Consider the following 20,182-nt stretch of genomic DNA (forward strand, 5'->3'; position numbering starts at 1 on the left):
TTAGAAAAACAAGGCATAATTTTTATAAAGGGGCACACCCTGTCATACTCCCATACTTTCAGCAAGCAACGAAGATATATTTGAGAAAGATGGTTGGCCACTAAAGATTTGTACCAGATCTTAGAGGGTAAATGAATTTGCTGTTCCATGAACCACTGTAGTCCCTAACCCTGAAACTTTTCTTTTTAAAAAAATTTTTACTAAATTTATTGGGTAACATTGGTTAATAACACTATATAAATTTCAGGTGTATATAATACATCATCTGTGTACTCCATTGTGTGCTCACCACCCAAAATCTAGTCTCCTTCTGTCACCTTGTATTTGACCCCCGTCACCCTCTTTGTCCTCCCCCACCTCTCTTCTCCTCTGACAGCCACCATTCTGTTGTCTGTATGTATAAGTTTGTGTGTTTTTGTTTGTTTGTATACCCTTAAACTTTCCTGACTTTGATTTTGTTGTGTGCCAAGTTTTTCTCTATGTTCTGCTTTTTTTTTTTCTGTCCCTCTAGCTAATGAGTCCAAATTCTCATTTGCTTTCACCTGTGAAACAGTCCAGTGTTCATAGCAAAGAATTCCTCTAGAGTTTCGGGACTCCTACTATTTTTTCTAGCCATCTTAGGGAAATCTGTCTTGTGGGATGATCTATAATTATTGAGTACGTAGATGATTTCCTGGGAGCCTCAGAAACTAAAGAGTAAAGCAAAACTGATACTTTGGCTTTGTTACAATTCCTCATCTTGCAGGGACAGGTTCATTAGATAAACTGCAGTATTGCCAAACTGAGGTCGAGTATTTAGGAAATCGGTTGTGGAAGGCCACAAAGTGTTAGAATCTAGGAGGAAACTGATTCTGTAGATGAAATAACCCACAATAACAAAGTAACTTAACAATTTGAAGGACCAGTAAGACATTTTCCACAGTGCATTTCAGCTTTTGCAGAGTGGACAAATCCTCTGATGGACCAATTAATTAATAATACTCTAGACCCTTGGATTTGATCCCTAGATTCTAAAGGAAGCTTTTGAACAACTGAAATTGGCTGTAGTCCCTCCCCAAGGTGTGAGGATTTCAAATTTTGAAAAAGCTTTCCACATGATATGCCATGAAAACAAAGGCACTGCTAGCAGAATTTAACTCAAAAGTTGGACTCCAGATCCATAGCATGTTTTTGAGTCCTTCTGGATGCCTCCGAACTGTGGCAGCCGCAGCCAAACTTATTGAAAGGGCTCAAGCCCTACTTTGGGTTACTTGACTTATTTGCATATCCCATGTGCCCTGACAGCTATCTTTCCAGTGCGTAAGACCCAGCATTGTAAGTGTACCATTAGAGCAGCTATGAACAAGCGTTATTATGCAACCCGATATTGTGCTTAGGAGATGTGATCTCCTACACCCTGCTACTCTCTTATCAAACCCTGATCAAATAGGTGGTGGTGACTACAATGGCAACAGAGGAAGACTTTAGGTCCTCATCTGATTTGTGTGACATTCCTGTTCAAAACTCAGATTTGATCATGGTTTCTGCTGGGTCACGTACAGGGATGAAAGTGACCAAGTTAAGACTTTCTGTGCTGTGGTGGCTGCTTGTGAAACTTCAGCTTAGGTTTTGCCTGGAATTAAATCAGTACAAGATGAGTTAACTGGCATAGGATAACTAGGATACTAGGACCACGATTCTCAGTTCAGGACTTAAAGTGAATCTACATACTGATACTAAGTAACTGTTTAAGGTCTGCCATGCAATAGGACAAATTTGGGAATATAAGGAATTATTGACTTTGATGGGAACTAAAATATCTCACAGAAAATTGAGTGGTCAGAGGCTTTGCAACTCATATGTCAGCAATCCGTTATAGCATTCATGTGGGACATGGTGATGCCCCATATGAAATGATTTTGCTGGCAGAGCTGCAGAAGCCTCTGTAAAAACATAGAGAACCCCAAACTTAGATGTCTCACTTTTAACACAAGTAACTTCTGTTCATTTTCAAAAATGTGCTTCACAAAAGGAAATGGACAAATGGGAGAAAGGGGCTAAAAGAAATTCAACTGGACTCTAGGAATCGGCTAACAAAATAATTCCTGTACCACACTTCCCATCTGATTGATTGTCATGTGTCATTGACAAAATCATCTGTGTGAATCATCTGAGAGGGATTTTAAAAGCACTAGACTCTTAGCATGGCTACCAAAGAGGTGACATTATCCCAAATGTATAAGAGATGCATAGTTTATCAGCAGAATCCTTTACAGGTCACAGTCAAAATACAGGAGTTTCCTTGACCAGCTTTGCCAAGCATCTGGTGGCAGTTGGATTCTGTAGAAACAAGGCCTGTGGAAGGTAAGAGATTTGACTCATTACGATTTGCATACCGTCCAAATGGCCTGCCTGAAGTCTACTGTCACTTAAGCTTCCTGCAAACCATGCTATCAGATGCTCTGTCCCCTCAGCCCTTTGGGGAAGTAGAGCAATGACTCTGGCTCTAAACACTTCATGCAGCAGGCTACCAGGTGAGAATGGCCTAGAGCTCCACCATCAGCCTCGTCAAAAATGAGGGCAACCTCCCAGAAAGCACAGTATCGCTCCCTTGAACTTAGGAACTTATATTTGGCAGGCCTAGGAATTTCAGTCTGAGCCCATACCCTGGGCCCAATTTAGCTGAATCATCTCATGACCACGTTCAATATTTAAAAGGGCTTCTCTCCCTAGAAATTATGACATAAAGTCATAAGGACCTGAGAGGACCCACGAGAAGAGGTCTGCCACGCCACCCCTATCTGCCGGGAGATTTAATGTACATGAAGTTGTTCTAGAAGAAAGACAGCTGTCATCACATGGGGAGGGACCCTTTCAAGGGCTACCAAAGTGGGGGAAAATTCCAGTTGGAGTCATGCTTCCCCGGTGAAGCCAGCATCTCAGAAGGAATGAACTGAGGTTCCCACAAGCACTTGAGACTTGAATTTTCTAGAATCGCTGATATTGGTACTGAACTCAACTGAAAAGAGCTTTTGTAGGAAATGATTATTATCGTCATAAACAGCCCTGTTGCCCTATTCACAGTAATGATTATCTCAGTTTAAGACTCAGAATTTACTAGACGTGAACATGTTATTTGTAATACTGCTATCTCTTTTGGTCCTCTCAGTAATGGTCTCCACAGAAATTTATTTCTGATCAGCTCCATATTGTATTTCCAATATGGGAATGGCCTGGACATACAAGTGTAACAATCCAATTAAAGGCAAAATAAAGTTAGGACTGTGAGGGGAAAGAAAAAAATTCCCCTTTCTCTCCTCTGGTTCTTTTGGGCTGGCTAATAATCAAAGCAACAAGAGGCATGTTGACAAGAGAAAATCAAATTTAATCTCATACGTACAGGAACCCCATATACACGAGAGAGTCAGAGACCCCACATGCATGAGGGGTTCAGAATGTATGTAAGACATCCTGAACTAGGGATAAGGTGAGGTGCTTGGGGGCTTCAAAGGGTCATTGCAAAATGATACGAAGAGCAGATGTTTAGTAAATAGAGGTTTGTCCTGCCCTATAGATAGGTCAAAAGAAGTTATCTCTGATAATCTCTTTTAGGCAAGGCCTTTAGCTCAAATTTTTCTAGGTAGCTAAAGCCGTGGTGGGGGGCAGAAGTTTCTTGAGCCAGAAGCTAAAATTGCCTTTAGCTCAAAGTAATCTTCATACTGAGGCAGACTTTGGAGTGGCTCGTTCTAGACCCCCACAGGACCATCTTCGTGAGTTATTTTTGATAATATTACAGTAAAAGTAGCCAATATGCATCTCAATACTTGTTAAAATACTCATGACACTTGTTAAAGAATCATAAGGCAGACTTTATTCAAGGCCACAGTGATAGATGCAGGGACCACTGCAATGGGGTCTTGCAGTAGGGCCCTAGACTCAACTCTAAATACAACAAAGAAAAGTGGGGACTTATAGCCAAGGAACAGGGTGGGGATCAGTGGATGGAAAATTACTAAGAAGAGACATCAGAGACTGGGAGGGATTCAGACGAACCCCACCTAACAGGAGTCTGCTGAAGGCAGGCGGGGGGACAGCGGGGGGTGGGGGAGACATCACCTGGGGAATGGTAGCATCACCCTGCTACATGCTGATCAGACATCCAGGGTGGGGGTTCTGGGTAACCAGATTTAGTAGGATTCTTGCTAAAATTGGTATTCTGAGATTCAGTTTCCAAAGGGGGGGGACCCTCCACACCAACAAACACTTCTTGAACACCAGCAGGCTGTCTGAGAATCCCACTCAATTCTGATACCATCTACCTGTAGAGAGCATCAAATTCCACAGGTCATTAAGGGTTCAGTCCTACAAGACTGTGAGCCCTGCCTTCAGGCACCAGTCACAAGCCCAGGGTGTTACCTCAGCTTCTGATCAACTGATTATAAATCAAAGGTTCCTATGATTCCCTCTTTGGGTTTGATTAATTTGCTAGAGCAGCTCACACAACTCAGAGAAACATGTTACTTACTAGATCACTGGTTCGTTATAAAAGGACATGACTCAGGAACAGCCAGATGGAAGACATGCATAGGACAAGGTATGGGGGAAGGGCAAGGAGCTTCTGTGCTTACTCCAGGTACCACTCTCCCCACAGCCCCATATTTTCACCTACAAGCTCTCCAAACCCTGTCCTCTTGGGTTTTTATGGAGGCTTTGTTACATAGGCATGGCTGATTAACTCATTGGCCATTGGCGATGGAGTCAACCTCCTGGAAAGGACTGAAAGTTCCTCTAATCACATGGTCGGTTTTCTTGTCAACCAGCCTTCATTCTTAGGTGCTTCCCCCCAAAAAAAAAATCACGTCATTAACATAACAAAAGACACTTTTATCACTTAGGAAATTCCAAGGACTTGGGAGCTGTGAGCCAGAAGCTGTGGATGAAGAACAAATAAATATGAGAAATATATTTTGGTCATTAGAGTGACCAAATATACATTTCGTATAAATCACAATATTGCACAGAGATGAACTTGGAAGCCAAAAAGTCAGGGCCTAGTTGAGGAGAATTCAGAAGATCCACAGTAGAGTTTGGTCAAGAGCCAATACTCAGACCCAAAATTTGACACAAAATGTCTGAGGCTAAGTCTTTATAAGTGAAATTGTGTTCCCTGGGCCCTTCCTCCCTCTGTGAAATCTGTTTATTAAGAAGCCTGTTTGTGGCCATCCAAGGACAAAAAGAGACTTATTAGATACAATCCTTGAAGGAATAGAACAGGCAAGATCTAGCTAATGCTTTTTGATATTAATACTTTGACTCAGTGCTTTGGGCAATAACCTCAGTGCTTTGGGCAAATTACAAAAACACATTGAGACAGGTTAGTTAGCATGTTGTTAGGTAAACAGGGAGGTCCCTGGTAGAATAAAGAAAAGGCAGCCGTGTCCTGAAACTCCAGGTTCCGGAATGTCTTCTTCACTCCAGGACAAAGATATGAAACTACACCTTGAGGTTAATAAATGATCTCAAATCCCTTTTGGCCGGACAAAGGAGCAGATCTGATAGATAAGGATGGGTTCATTAATTCCTTTAGGATGAGCAAGCAGGACAAACCCGACAGACAATTCCATCAGAAGGCACTGGCCTCTTCCCTAAGCAGCCAAGGGAAGGTATAAAAGTAAGAGCTTTTGCCTCAGTCACTGGGCAACACGGTCGGAACCCCTGTCGATCCAAGAGCTGCGACTCTTTACCCTTTACTTTTAATAAAGTATCCTTTTTTACAACTCCTTGCCTCTCCTTAGTCCGTGCCAAATTTTTTGTTTTCACAAGACACGATCCCGGCACAAAGAAAATATTCTACATCAACATAATACAATTATGGGCCGGCCCGGTGGCCCAGGCAGTTAGAGCTCCATGCTCCTAACTCCTAAGGCTGCCGGTTCGATTCCCACATGGGCCAGTGGGCTCTCAACCACAAGGTTGCCAGTTCAATTCCTCGAGTCCCGCAAGGGATGGTGGGCTCTGCCCCCTGCAACTAAGATTGAACACGGCACCTTGAGCTGAGCTGCCGCTGAGCTCCCGGATGGCTCAGCTGGTTGGAGTGCGTCCTCTCAACCACAAGGTTGCTGGTTTGACTCCCGCAGGGGATGGTGGGCTGCGCCCCCTGCAACTAGCAATGGCAACTGGACCTGGAGCTGAGCTGCGCCCTCCACAACTAAGACTGAAAGAACAACAACTTGAAGCTGAACAGAACCCTCCACAACTAAGATTGAAAGGACAACAACTTGACTTGGAGAAAAAAAAAAAAAGTCCTGGAAGTGCACACTGTTCCCCCAATAAAGTCCTGTTCCCCTTCCCCAATAAAATCTTTAAAAAAAAAAAAAAAAAAAAAAAAAAACATAATACAATTATAATGGAAATGGGGAAATTTTGAAATTGGACTGTTGGAAGTAATTTAATGGTGGAACAAAAGCTCACCACAAAAGACATCTTTTGTGCTCAATGATAAAAGAGTTTAGCAGCTAGCTACAAAGCATCACTGAGGTATCCTTGCTAGTTCAGCGCGACAGACCTGCTATAACTTGATTTGGACTGATGAGAAAAAGGGCATAAAGGTGGGTTTGTCCTCAAGACTTAAAACCAGAGCAATGGGGGGCCAGCCCGGTTGTTCAGGCAGTTAGAGCTCCATGCTCCTAACTCCTGTAAGAGACAGTTAGCATGAGAACTTAACCTTAAGGTCAGGGTTAACAGCCCTTAGCTTAAAACAACCTAATTGTAAATTCCAGGATGTGGGCAGTTGCAGCACAGAGACCAGAAGTCCTGTAGCTTATCTTATACTCTTTGAAGCTATGTAAGTCCTATAGTTTATCTTGTACTCCCTAAGACTATGGTATATAAGTCCTATAGTTTATCTTGTACTCCCTAAGACTATGGTATGTAAGTCCTGTAGTTTATCTTGTACTCCCTAAGACTATGGAAAATTACTGAGTGCCTTAAGAACGCTATAAAAACCCTTAGCTTTAAGGGTTTGGGGTCCTTGTTAAAACCCGCTGCGTCGGGCAGAGACTGGGACCCCAGCTAGCTGGAAATAAACCTCGCTGTGTGACTTGCATTATCGTGTGTGTCCTCTGTCTGTCTGAGGGGTGGACGATTCCAGGACTTAACACTCCAAAGGCTGCCGGTTCGATTCCCACATGGGCCAGTGGGCTCTCAACCACAAGGTTGCCAGTTCAATTCCTCAAGTCCCGCAAAGGATGGTGGGCAGCGCCCCCTGCAACTAAGATTGAACACAGCACCTTGAGCTGAGCTGCCTCCCAGATGGCTCAGTTGGTTGGAATGCGTCCTCTCAACCACAAGGTTGCTGGTTCGACTCCCGCAAGGGATGGTGGGCTGCGCCCCCTGCAACTAGCAACGGCAACTGGACCTGGAGCTGAGCTGCGCCCTCCACAACTAAGACTGAAAGGACAACTTGACTTGGAAAAATGTTCTGGAAGTACACACTGTTCCCCAATAAAGTCATGTTCTCCTTCCCCAATAAAAAATCTAAAAAAAGAAATAGAGCAATGGGTCTAAATTAGCATGTAAGTGTGAGGTTACCTGTGCGATTGATGGGAACTCAGGGTAAGTGTATTGGGCCTTAGATGAAAAACTCTTGTTAGCTTATCAGGTTCTGGAGCTGTGCTATTCCCTAGCCTGGGATTGGGTAAGACTTTGTGAGCAGCTTCAGAATAATACTCAAATAGTTAATCATGTGAGAATACAAGCCATAAAGTCAACACACCGTTGTAAACTTAATAGACACCGTAAGAGAATGTGTGCGTGTGGCTTATCAGTGGGCTTCAGGACACACTACCCCAAAATATGGCACCTGGCATTTTGAGTATTTTTGTTACGGATACCAGGACCGGAAAGAACCCAAGCGCACTCAGAGAGTTAGGAGAGTCAGCTTTATTACGCCGGCGGGCTCAGCAGGATCCTTCCCAAAGACTGAGCCCCTAGCAAGGTTTTGAGCAGGTTTTTATGGGTTGGGGACTTCCTTGAGTCGGGGAAGGGGTAGGTGTCGTCTGGTGATTGGCTGGGGGGGGGTGGCTTGGAGGGATGTGGCAGTGGGCTGGGACTTAGGCTGGGGACTTCTCTCTTCGCTCGGGCCACCATTTTAGGTCAGTTTTACGTGGCAGGGAACCATTTTAGGTCCGTTTCTCCATCATTTTAGCTGAAGGAATTTGAGAAATGGCTGGCTCTGAAAGGACTTTCTGACCTTCCCCTGAAGAAGGTCATAAAACCCTCATGTGGGAGGTGCCCTCCCTCTACCTGAAGGAAAGGAGCTTCCTTGTCTCTGAAGACGGAGGGAGGGTAAGGAATCGGAATGAACTGGCCTTCCCCTGGCTACACTTAGCTCGTTCCCTTTTTCCTGTCACAGTTCTCCATGGCTTTCTATTCTTCATCAAACCGAGCATTAAAACACTTCGCTATAACCACTTCTTTGGGTCTTCATTTCTTTGTGAAGACTCCCATGTCACATAAAACTTAAATAAATTTGTATGCTTTTCTCTTGTCAATCTGCCTTTTGTTACAGGGGCCCAGCTAAGAATTTAGAAGAGTGTGTTAAAAGACAAAATTCAACTGAGTCAATTTTAAAGATCTTACAGGCTTTATTCAATGATTCATAAATAAGGCAGCATCCCCTCTAGCAGACAGAAAGGAGCTCTGAGGAGCTGTACAAAACGAAAGACATTTCTGGGCAGAAGGGAGCAGTAACAAGATTATTTCAAGGTCACTTTCCTTTTGGAGATGGCAGGGGTCTATCAGACAGACTATCTCACTAGTGCTGACCAGGTGATTCCTGACTGACTGGTTTAAGATTCCATTTCTGGGAGGGCCAAAACTGTAATTAAGTCTCAGTTTGGTGACACCGGAGCTTAACATTACCAACTCCATTAGGGGCCTGTTGTCTTGTTTGTTTAACAAGGAGAAGGAAAAGATATTTTTTTTCCTCCCTTATGTTATCAAGAATTTGCTTTAGACATTTACCATGGGTGCACAAGTTTAAGGATTCCCCCCAAGTCACATACTGTACTTAATTTTCTAACTCATCCCATTGTGAGTCTGATAATTGCTTTGCATTTTACTATAGAATCACTGAATATTTCGATGGCTGCGAAATGCCAAGAGAAAGGTAGTAGAAACAGCAATGAAGATCATTAAAAATTGTAGTGTTACTATAAAAGAGTACCAAAAGCGGAAAATTGTGAGGGTAAATAAAAATAAGATTGAATTTTTATTGTTACAGAAGGGAAAGAGATTTTTATCCCCTTCCTTTTCTTAGAACATTTCCTAGAGAAAACTTGTATTTGTAAATACTTCCTCTGTGCTTTGATATGTATGTAAATCTTTTAAAAGGTTAAATAAGCCTCTGACCAGAATTAAAACCCAGGGATGTCTTTCAGAAGGGCCTGGGAGTGAACTCTTCAATGTGGACATCAAGGAAAGAGGTCCTGACGCCCTGTCACCAGGGGTGGGAGGCCCTTGGACTACCTGCTGTCATAGAGATAAAAGAAGTCTTATTTTTTCCTTCAGATAGAGGCAATTAACTAGCACAGATGGCCACCCCAATTACCAGGTGAATTTAGGGTGAACTGTGGAAGCTCGTATAACAACAGAGGGTGCTCAGTCCTCTCACCTGCGGACAAATCCTCACACATGAGAACATGTATGTACTGGGTTGTATCTGCTTGGCTATCTGAGAATGGTAGGATTTCTTTTTTCACTTTGTAATCTCATTTTTTAAATAGCAGATGACCCATGGCACAGCCCAGTCTGGTTTAATGCTTATTCAATAACAGAACTATTTTCTACATTTGCGGAGAGGATTTTCTGGGTTAGCAGGAGACTTTTCTCCCCTCAGCAGTGCAAGGGTGTTCCCTCCGCGTCAGCTTAGGCAAAGGTTTTACCAACTGTCATGTCAGTGTTACAGGCATCTCGGTTCTTCTTGCCGATGCAGTGAAGAATCAAAGGTCATCTGGCTGATTGATATGCAAGCAGGTTCATTAGTGATACGTTCTCAGGGAAGAGAACGGGCCTAGCTGAGGTGGGAGAGGGGAAGAGAGAGAGAGCCTAGGCCCCTGGTATTAGTGATACTCAGGGAAGAGCACAGGCTTAGCCCAGGTGAGAGAGAGGGGGACAGAGAGAGACAGAACTCTTGTCCCAAGGACTTACAGTTTGCCGGGTGGGGTGAGGGAGTTACATATTGATTTGGAGGGAGAAGTGGTACATGTTCTTCCACGGGAAGGTGTGACCTCCTAAGGTGGGTGGAGGTCTGTTGTTGACTCAAATCTTTATCTTCCTCCAGACCACCTCTTGTCATCTGTTGTAAAAACAGATACATGGCTGGAGGCAGTAATCACAGCTAGTTAGGAGCTTTTTCTGTAGGCACTATGGCTCCCTTCCTACCTTCTCCTACATTTTCTAGCTTCTACCCGACATCAGGACATAAAATGGATCCAGCAGTGTGTTTCCTTACTGCCCTCCAGCCAGCCACTGATATTTTAGGTTTTCATTAGAGCATCACCCCATTTCAAGGAACAATTTCTGTGTTAGTTAGGGGAGGGTAGGCTACAATGTAGTAATAAATAAACCTGTATATCACATTCACTTAATGCAAGAAGAGTTTTTTCTTTGCTCGTGACATGGTTTCACGCAGGTCAGGGGTTTCCTGCTCCATGAAGACAAGGGGCTGCTATAGCAAATACCATTGCTGGGTGGCTTAAAAACAATAAACACTGACTTCTCACAGTTCTGGAGGTTGGCAAATCCAAGATCATGGTGCTGGTAGACTCAGTGTGATGGCTGATTAGGGCCTCTTCCTGGTTCCTAGATGTCTCTGCCCTCACGTGGTAGAAGGGTCTAAGGCTCTCTCTGGTTCTCTTTTGTACAAGCACTGATCCCATCCATGAGGGCTGCACCCGCATGACCTAGTCACCTGCCTAAGGCCTCACCTCCTAACAGTACCACATATGGGCATTAGGATGTCAACATGGGAATTGGAGCTGGACACAACATTCCTTCCATGGCAGGGCTGGAGGATGCAGTCTCCTTTTGCATTGTGGTACTGCCACCTTCAACATGAGGGGGACCTCAGAAGCAGAGACTGAAAGTAAGTCGCCAGATCTCTAACCCTTGTCACATGAGAATCTTGGAGTGACCTTCAATAAGTCATAGAAGAGAAACAGCCGGACTTTATGCAGCTGAGAAACTCAGCATGTGGCTGAGACCTTGGGCCCAGAGTCACTCAGGCTCTGGTGAATCACAGAACTGATGTTGGAAGCCCAGAAAGCCCCCTAATTGGGTTCGAGACCCAGAAGCCTGATCTTGGAGTCTGGAGAGACTTGTGGGATGAGGATTTTCCTGAGCAAGGAATTCGGCATCAGAAATCTTGGGTTCAAGTCGTGACTTACCTCGGCCTAGTTGTTTCAACTAACACATCATTTCTCTGAGCCTCTGTAAAAATGGGCATTCTACGTACTGCATGAGATGGTTTGGAGGGTTAGGGTAATGATGTTTGGGAAGATGCATTGAAAGCTACATGTAAGGCACAAGACAAACACTGTGTCCTATGATTCCTTGCCTCTCCAGAGCACTACCCCTGCTGGGCCATTGTGACCCCTTCTGTCCAAAGAGCAAGAAGTAGCTAACTGCAGTTCCTTCCGACGCTGCTTGGTGAGAGTCTGTCACCCTCCCTTGGTGACTCCTCTGGTGCCCTCTGTACGTCCTGAACCTGCCAGCCCCAAAGTCTGGGAGGTTTTGCAGCTCATGTGTCCATCCACCAGTTGATGATGGAAGGACCCGGAGAGGCTTCCCGGAAGCCTTTCTCAACAAGTATCTCACAAACTGTGGACGCTGTCCCTGCCTCTGGTCAGTCCTCACAAGTTGGACAGAGTCACCCTCAGCCCTCCGTCTTCACCACACCTGTCCCCTGCCCTGGCTTTGGGATTTCTTAGCATCATTATTTTGTCCCCAGCTTGCTAACTGCAACTTCTACTGCTAAGCCACGTGTCCCAGACCACGTCCTTCTGCGTCTGTCGCCTAGCGCTGCTTCCCAGAGCTGGACTAGATTGGGGGTGGGGGTAAGAAACCACCAAGAGGAACGTCTCAATTTCAGCACAGCCGAGTCCAACAAAATCTCTTCCACGCAGTGGAGCTAGGGATCCGAGGGATCAGGAGTTCGGGGTTCCCCTGCTTCTGCTGTCAGCTAGCTGGGGAGCATCAGCTGCAACGCCCCCCCTCTGGGTTTCGATCTGTAAGGCAGGCTTTGGAGACAGTGACTGCTGCTATAATTCTGAGGTAGGGCACGGGGCGGGGAAGAGAAGCCACAGGTAAACCCCCGCTGGCTGGTCCTACACAGGCGGTCCTGGGATCCTCCTCTCTTCACGGCTTTAACAAGGTCTCCCCCCATCTATGCCTTCATTCTCTCCTCCGCCAGGACAGATGCCAGGTGACCACCTGTTCACAGGGCCATGTGAAGCAAGAGAGACCTGGGGACAAGCCTGTGAATGTGGCTGTGCCTTTGGCTTTTGGCCTGAGCCTTCCTGCGAGACCCTGAGTCTGGGACACTCAGCTCCCAGATCTCTGCAATTTCAGTCTCCCTCTTCCTGTCCACAAGTCCGCATAATGGAGCACCTTACTTCACTTTGCCCTGCCCCAAAGCCCTCTGGGGGCTGAATCAAGAATTGTTTCAATAATTTACTGGGAAGGTGACATTCAAGCACACACGTTTTATTTTTCATGTAATGCACCCATTAACCCTTAACAGTTTAATAGCCTAGAAATCTTCCTAGTAGGACTTCCCAGTCCCCCTGGGAGGGGCGCTGGGCCCTCAGGCTCTCCGTGGGGGTTGGGCTGGGGGGGGGGGGGTCAAGCGCGCGCCCTTGCTGATGCTTGCAGGACTTTCAAGGGCTCTTCCCAGGGCTGTGCTGCAGCTCCCAATGTGATCACAGGGTATTTCTTTGGCATTTAACCCATTGCTGGGATGACATTCCACAAAAAACACGGGCACTCTGCGTCTAGCCACGTATGACAAAGGGCAGGCCATGAGAGCCACCTAGAGGGCCCTCACTCAGGTGCACATGCAGATTCCCTGGGGCTGCGGGTGAGATGTGCCCGCTTTGTCCTGCTGGGGCAGCTTTAGGGAGAGTCACCGGGAGGAGTTTCTCCTCCAGGGTTACGGCCACTATCCATCACACCTGGACTCTTTGGTTGAATCCAGTGGCCCCCCTTCTCTCTTTTCCCCAGCCCCTCATCGTTGCTCCCCGATCCTGAACACCAAGGTCACTTGACCTGGGGTTGTTCCCTTCTGTGAAAGGACAGGCCCTGTCCACCCAAGGAGAGACTTGCAGAATGCTTAGCCTTCCTACAGTCCCTGGGAAATGAGCCAGGGCAGGGAGGGTGGAGCCTCACTCTTGGTGGGAGACACAGTGGTCAAGTGTATGTAGGTCAGTGGTAGGTTAGAAATCATCCACAACCAGAAACTGACCCTATACTGTATTTACTGCCCCAAATACTGCCTCTTGGCCCTCTGGAGGCCTCCCTGGGTTCCTGGAGTCAGCTCCATTCTTTGCCTCTGCCAGCCACGCAGACGCTGAGCGTTCAACCAGGGCAGTGGGACAGGGGGGTCCTCGGTACACCGCACCCTCCTCCACTTCTCTCCCTTCCTCCACTGTCTCCTGGGGGTTGTTACTCTTCTTGGAGCAGGGGCTCTCGATCCCCTCTCTGCACCCTGTCATCCTCCTCCTTCTCCAAGCAGCCCACGGTGGCCGCCAACCCAGCACCCACACCACCCCCGACCACAGCGGCCCCTGTGGCCCCCACCGCGGCTCCAGCTGCCACCATCCCAGCCTCCGCAGCCAGCGCAGCCGCGGCCATGCCCGCACCCACCACACCTCCGGCCAGGCCCATGAGCCCGGCCCCCACGGCACCCCCAACGGCAGCCAGGTGGCCACAGAAGCGCATGGTGTAGGCGTCCATGAAGGCCTTGGCCTCAGCCTGCAGCTCGGCCTCCAGGGCCGCCAAGGCCTGCTCTCTCCCCTGGCACAGCAAGGCGGCTCCGTGGTGAGCCAGGATGGCATCTTTCTGGGCGGAGAGGAGGCTCCTCATGGTGTCAGGCAGGACCCGGAGCGCAGAGAATATGCGCTTGGTGGCCGTGTCCTGTGCCAGGAGGAGAAAGAAGGCTCCCTGACCCGGAGACCCGGGGGTCCTCCCCAGGTGTGAGCCCTGCTGGCCGGACACGGGCCCCACGCAGGCCCGAGACGGCCCCCACGCAGGCCCGACACGGCCCCCACGCAGGCCCGACACGGCCCCCACGCAGGCCCAGGGCTCACCTGCTGCCGTACATACTCCTCAAACTCCTTCTTGGCAGCCTCCGCCGTCCGCAGGTCGTGCAGCTGGGCGGCCATCTGTGCACGGGAAACCCAGGATGCCTTCCCCCTTCCTCCCCGGGTCCCAGGGCACACCAACTCGCCTCCCTCCCGGCCCCCTGGATCCTGCCGGGGAGCGCTGTACCTCATCAGGAGATGCAAACCCGGGCCCTGTCCTCCCCATCCAGCCTGAGAGGTTCTGCAGAGACATCATTGGAGGGGTCAGGGAGGGCATGGGGACAACGGGCTCTCTGGGTCTCTGGGGAGTTTTCACACCTTGATTTCCTGAGCTAACTGCTGCCCTGTGAGCAGGCGTCTGTCTCCCCTGGCCAGGGGGCGCCCCTCACTGCAGTATCCCCGGCAGCGGCTCTTGGCATGCTGGGGGGCAGCACTCAGCACATCTGCGACGTAGGCTCGGAGGTGGTGGGAATCGTCATCTGTGTCTGAGGAAGAGATTCTTCATGCTGAGGAGATCGGGGGCTGAGCAGGACTGGGTGTCGAGAGGGTAAAGGGTGTCAGAGGCTGGGAGACACTGGCAGGTTGCCCAGAGGAGGGCAATCTGGGGAGGCCTTTGCTGCTGGGACACTCACTGCCTGGGCTTCCGTGGTCTTTGCTGGCCCACCGCCTCCTTGGAGCAGGCAGGAGGTAACAGCGGGCTCGCCTCCTTTGGAGCAGCTCCCGAACCCTGGGGTATTTGCTGGATTTCTGAGAGGTGGAAGGGGAAAGCTCTGAGCTAGGGGTCCAGCCCCGTTCCTAGCTTGCCTACAGGACCTCTCAACTCTGCGCTGTCTACCCGCCCCTCCATCCCTTCCCTCTGTACGCTCACCTGGATGACATCACCCGCGTGCCCCTGCCCTGCCTTGTTGAAATGCGATGAATCTCGAACTAAGAGATCCAGGTGCTGGAAGAGAATAGGTCCTGACACCAGCAGCTAGGGGTATCTGGGTCTGGGTCACGAGTCCAGAAATGGGTGTCTCACCTGGATTGGCACCATCCCATAATGCCTGCCCATCACCTCAGCCACATGGAGAAGCATCTAGAGACAGGACACAGAGTGTCACAGCTGGGCCACTCCAAGGTCTGTGCCTCCCCTCCCCACCAGGCCCATTGTACGACCGACCCCTGCTCCCAGCTCCCAGCTCCAGGCCTCTCCCACCTCCCCCCAGCCAGGTGTCTGGTGCTTCACCCTCTGCCCTCAAACGCACCAACCCAGCTGCAGGTCATGAAATCTTAGGTCAAAGTGGAAGGTGTCTGATTCTGGTTGGTCCAGTCCCCTGACCTTATGGTCAGGGCAGGGACGCGGCAGCACCCCAACACCAGATGTCTCCTCACCTCCAGATATTCCAGGTCTGTATCCTTCAGTTCCTGGGAGGTGTTGAAGATCTGGAACCAAGGAGAACAAGATGGAAGAGGGTCTGCAAAGGCAAAGAAATACTGGGAAGACCCTGGTGAGAAAGGAGATCGCAGGCCGACTGTGAGGCTTGGGACCTGGGAGAGACCAGCCCGGGGGCCTCTACAGCCTCTACATCAGGCTGTGAGGGACGGAAGGAAAGCTGGGGGGTGATCCTGCAGACCTTCAGCTGCCCCCACAGACTTTCGGCCCACCTTTATTTTTTTATTTTTTATAGATATTTCAGTTTTATTTAAAATTCATATTATTCATTTCTATCCACAATTTTCAAATTGGATTGTTGTCCACATGTATCAGGAATTAGGGAAAACTTGAATTCAATTAACACATTTTTATCTGAGTATATTTTTATATATAATTTACACTGGTGTCATGTCTGGTTCTTTTTCCTGTCTTTGCAGCATTACCCTGTTATAAAGATAAAGTTAACAATTTTATTGAACTCCCTGTAACTATTTTTTTTTCTTTCCAACTTAGGAAAGGACTTCACGGTGTTGCTATTGTTTTAATTATACAGACCTGGCTTCCTTTCACCCCCATTTCTATTTCTCTTTGATAATAGTTGTTTTATATAAAATCCAGAGAGAATATTGACAAAAAACATATAAGCAATTACCATATGTAACTTTCAAGGTAGGATGTCTCCAGGGCTCAAATAAGTATTGGGCAGAACATTGAAGTAGGAAATCTAACGACATAAAATATCAGGAAACCAGGAGGAAAAGAGACAGAACGAAGTTACATTTCAGCAGGAGACTAGCGCTGAGAAATGGCCTTGAATCACAGGAAGTGGGAAATCCTAGGCTTAGGTAAATTGAAAGAAAGGCTTCTCATATTAAGTTACTCGGGTTGGGAGTTCAACTGGGAGAAACCCAGAGTTGGTTACTGAATCTTCAAAAAGGCCTATTCAAAACAACAAAATGGAAACATTCATTGGCTTTTTCAGGTGCTAGAGCAGTTAGACTGATTCAGTGCAGTGTCAACCAAGTTCTGAATTATAGATTATTTAAATATTTATATTATATTTTTAAGTATAGAAGGTAAAATGTGTACTATGTGAGAGCATGAAGGACTAGTTTTATATATGCTACCGTTTTTATATGGTGCCTCCAAAGCATGAAAATACTCATATTATTTTGGTCGGCCCACCTTTAGAATAAACCATGCTCCCACCTTCACCGACTGGGGGTATCCTTCTCTCTCAGGGGCACCCCCAGAACCTGCAGGGATGCTGGACACAAATGTGTGCGAGATAGGGTGACCATTCCCTGTGCTCTGAGGGACAGACCCAGCTGAGATGCCCCAGGTTTTCAGAAAGCTGAGCTGGAGTGGGGCAGGTAAGTGGAGGCGTCAGATCACAGCACCCTCACCTGGTAGGAGCTCAGCATCGTGGTGAGAGCACAGAGCTTGGTCCTTGTTTCCCTGCTCAGTTCAGGGCTCATGGCGTCCCCCGTGTCCACCAGAAACACAGCCACCTGTGCAGTGGCGGGGGACAAACCAAGGGGTCAAGACTGCCTCAGGTACCTCTGCCCACCCTGTCTTCTTGTCTTCACCCCAAAGTTTTCCTTCTCCATTCTCCTCCTCTCCACCCATCTCTGCTCTCTGTCTCTCTTCCCTTCCCCCTGCCTGACCCAGTTCTGACTTCCTCTGTCCTTTCTCTCCCTCACCTTCTTCCCGTCTTTCCCCAGCAGGAAGGGTTGGCTCCACATCCATATGCCCCTGGTGAGGCTATTGGCACCCCATCTGAACCCCTGCAGGGAGCCCCCTCCTCTTGGCCAGCCACTCTCGCAGGACTCCTGCAGGGCAGAGAAGGAGGGCATCGGTTGGTTCACCCAGCCCCTATTCCCCTCCCAAAGCCAGGCTGGGACCCCTAACCTGTCCCTAGCCCCTTGCCCCAGCCTGCCCTCACCAGGCCCGGCAGCCCCTGGAGAAAGTGGTTGAGGAGGCAGTCCTTCCCTGAGTGCTGCTCCCCCAGGACAGCAAGGAGGCAGACAGGGGTGTCCCTGGCCAGGGGGTGCTTCAGGCAGCGGTTGATGGCCCCCATCCTCAGGATGAGGCCTCCGGAGGCATTGATTCGCACCAGCAGTAGTGGCTCCGCCCTCACGGCACAGGTCTCCTGGCCAGAGGAAAGAGAGGTCCCTGAACTCAGGCTGTGGGAGTCGGGCCCCAAGTCTGGGGTGTGTCCAACCCCAAACTCAGTTTCTTACCCTGACATCCTAGAATAGGGCCAAAGCTACACACCCCTCTTGGACTGGACCCGGGTCTCTCCATGCCCCCTGCCCTGCAATGAGGCCTGGTCCCCCGACCTGCAGCACAGGTGGTGGTGGCCTCTGTGGCAGCAGCTTCATCTTCTCCCCCAGACTCCGGAGGCCCTTCTTCTGCTTGCATATCTTCCGGCACTCTGGGCAGCAGGGCGGCTGGCAGCCAGGGACACGGTGCGTGCTGAAACACCGAGTGCAGAAGTCGTGGCCGCAGTCCAGCGAGACCGGCTCGCGCAGTTTCTCCAGACAGATGGAGCAGGTAGGAAGCTCCCGGGGTGCTGCGGGCCTGGATCCCAGGCCCAGCTCCAACTTGGGGAATGGCATGTGGGACCTGGGGGGCAGAATGGGCCATTTGAGAGCCGCATGTAGGGTGCAGGGAGCACAGGCCAGGGACTGAGGGTGCAGGCTGAACCCAAAGAGGCCACGCTCTGCCTGTTCCTCACTGACTTGCATCCCAGAACCCGGAGAGGGATCCTGGGAGAGAGAAAGCATGGAACGGATGGAATCTTCCCTCTGCTATGCCGCCAACTACAACCATGGGCAAGTACCAGCCCCCGTCCGGCCCCTCGTTCCCTAATCGTCCAAGAGGAAAGGTGAGCAGTTCCTGCCAGATGGGCTATTGGAGCGATCTGGTGAGATGATGCTCGTGAAAATCCTCCCCCACTTACTGCTGCCAGGGCTCCCTCAAGGACTTACTGACTCAGCCTGACCACCTAAGGAGTGATCCCTTCTACAACCTCCTACAGCAGCTTAAACACACCCCGAGATGGGACCTTGAGGAGAGGTTGGGAGCCCACCAGTTGTGGGGCAGATGGCTCTGGTTCTTAGCAGATTCTTTCTACTCTCCCACTCTGAGCTAGAATCAGCCTCCCTGCAGCAGCCCCAGTTTTCCCTGTCTCCATCCCCCACCCCCAGAGCCTGGCAGATCCAGCCTCACATGCCCTCCCCTGGGAAAGCCTCAGGCCCCCTGTGCCTGGACCAGCCTACCGATGAGGCCCACTGCACCAGTCCTGCCAGCAGGCCCTGACACTCACCAACTGTTGCTGCTGTTTCCCATGAAGCTCCGTTTTCTCTCCTTGGAGAAAAATTTTTTGGGGAAAAAAAAACAAAATAAAACACACGCAAAAAAAAAAAAAAAATGTTATTTTGAAAAGAATCCAGACTTCTGTCTTCATCCTGGGTTTCAGCGGCTCCCCACCCCCATTCGGCATACGCACCCCCATCGCCCATGCCCAGGTGGCACCTCCCACCCCCATCCTCCTCAGGTCTCAGGACTGAAGACTCGCCTGTTTGCCAAGCCAGTGACAAAAGGAAATGACTGACAAGGCGGACCTCGGCATGGGAGCGTGGGGTGGGGAGAGGGTCCGGACGCCCTTCAGCCAGCGGTAAGGATGGAAGGGCTGGTGAGCTGTAGCAGGTGGAGGGTGTGGGGGGATGGTCTCCCCAGAGGAGCCGACTGTCAGAGCTGAAAAATAGATGTGACAGTCAGGAAAGAGGAGGCTGCCTCTGGACTCACCCCAGGGGGAGGAGACAGGACTGCAGGAACCAGGGCTCTGGAGGAGGGAGGGAAGGGCCGGGCTCAGAATCCCTGGCAGAGGCTGGGATGCAGGCAAGCTGAAGTGGTGAGTCGCCATGGAGACAAAAGGGAAAGATAAGGACATGGAGGGGGAGGGTGAAGGGAGAGAGAGAAGCCACATGGCTGCGCTGGCAGAGAGGGAACCTTGGGCAAGTGCTGCCCCCACCGGCCCAGCGGGGTCCTTCCAGGGCTCAGGGCAGGGTGTGCAAAAGGGAGAGATGTAGGAAACCAGAGAGAGGCCCCCCCCTCCTTCATTAAAGGAACACTTTACAGAGCACCTACTATGTGTGGGGCCCCGTGGGGCCACCGTATTGCACGTGGCCCTGCACACTCCCTCCTGCCCAGGGCTATCTCATTGGTGCCCAGTCGCAGCTGCAGGTTTGCTCAGCATCCTTCACTTCTATTGGCTGTGTGGCCCCTGGTGTCTTCCTCTTCCAAAGGCTTTCACCTTGCTTCAAGTATGTGACAGTCACCTCTGGACCTTCTAACTGCCTCTTGACTGGGCTCATCCCCTCCCCTTCCCAGTGCACCTCCAGCAAAAACCCCCCTGAGC

General features: G+C 49.3%; 1 protein-coding gene across 5 annotated transcripts; it reads right to left on the reverse strand.

Moving 5' to 3' along the window:
• Positions 1-12,728: 12,728 nt before the first annotated feature.
• Positions 12,729-19,717, reverse strand: RNF112 (ring finger protein 112). 5 transcript variants are annotated; one of them, XM_074319736.2, is made up of 14 exons: positions 19,570-19,717; positions 19,088-19,128; positions 18,099-18,384; positions 17,702-17,908; positions 17,460-17,588; positions 17,163-17,267; positions 15,714-15,764; positions 15,361-15,417; positions 15,208-15,282; positions 14,972-15,086; positions 14,658-14,824; positions 14,527-14,580; positions 14,346-14,420; positions 12,729-14,172 (listed from the first exon to the last, which is right to left on the reverse strand). In XM_074319736.2, the coding sequence occupies exons 2-14, from the start codon at positions 19,108-19,110 to the stop codon at positions 13,702-13,704; spliced, it is 1,815 nt and encodes a 604-aa protein (XP_074175837.2). In that variant the 5' UTR covers positions 19,111-19,128; positions 19,570-19,717; the 3' UTR covers positions 12,729-13,701. The 5 variants fall into 5 exon arrangements, with proteins under 5 accessions (XP_074175837.2, XP_019609343.3, XP_019609341.3 ...); XM_019753784.3 differs by lacking the exon at positions 19,570-19,717 and adding an exon at positions 19,386-19,563; XM_019753782.3 differs by lacking the exon at positions 19,570-19,717 and adding an exon at positions 19,340-19,465 and having other exon boundaries at positions 17,702-17,905.
• Positions 19,718-20,182: the final 465 nt, after the last annotated feature.

The sequence above is a fragment of the Rhinolophus sinicus genome, chromosome 12 (assembly GCF_057876585.1).
Source record: "Rhinolophus sinicus isolate RSI-liver-muscle chromosome 12, RSI-T2T, whole genome shotgun sequence".
In the NCBI taxonomy this organism is placed as follows: domain Eukaryota; kingdom Metazoa; phylum Chordata; class Mammalia; order Chiroptera; family Rhinolophidae; genus Rhinolophus; species Rhinolophus sinicus.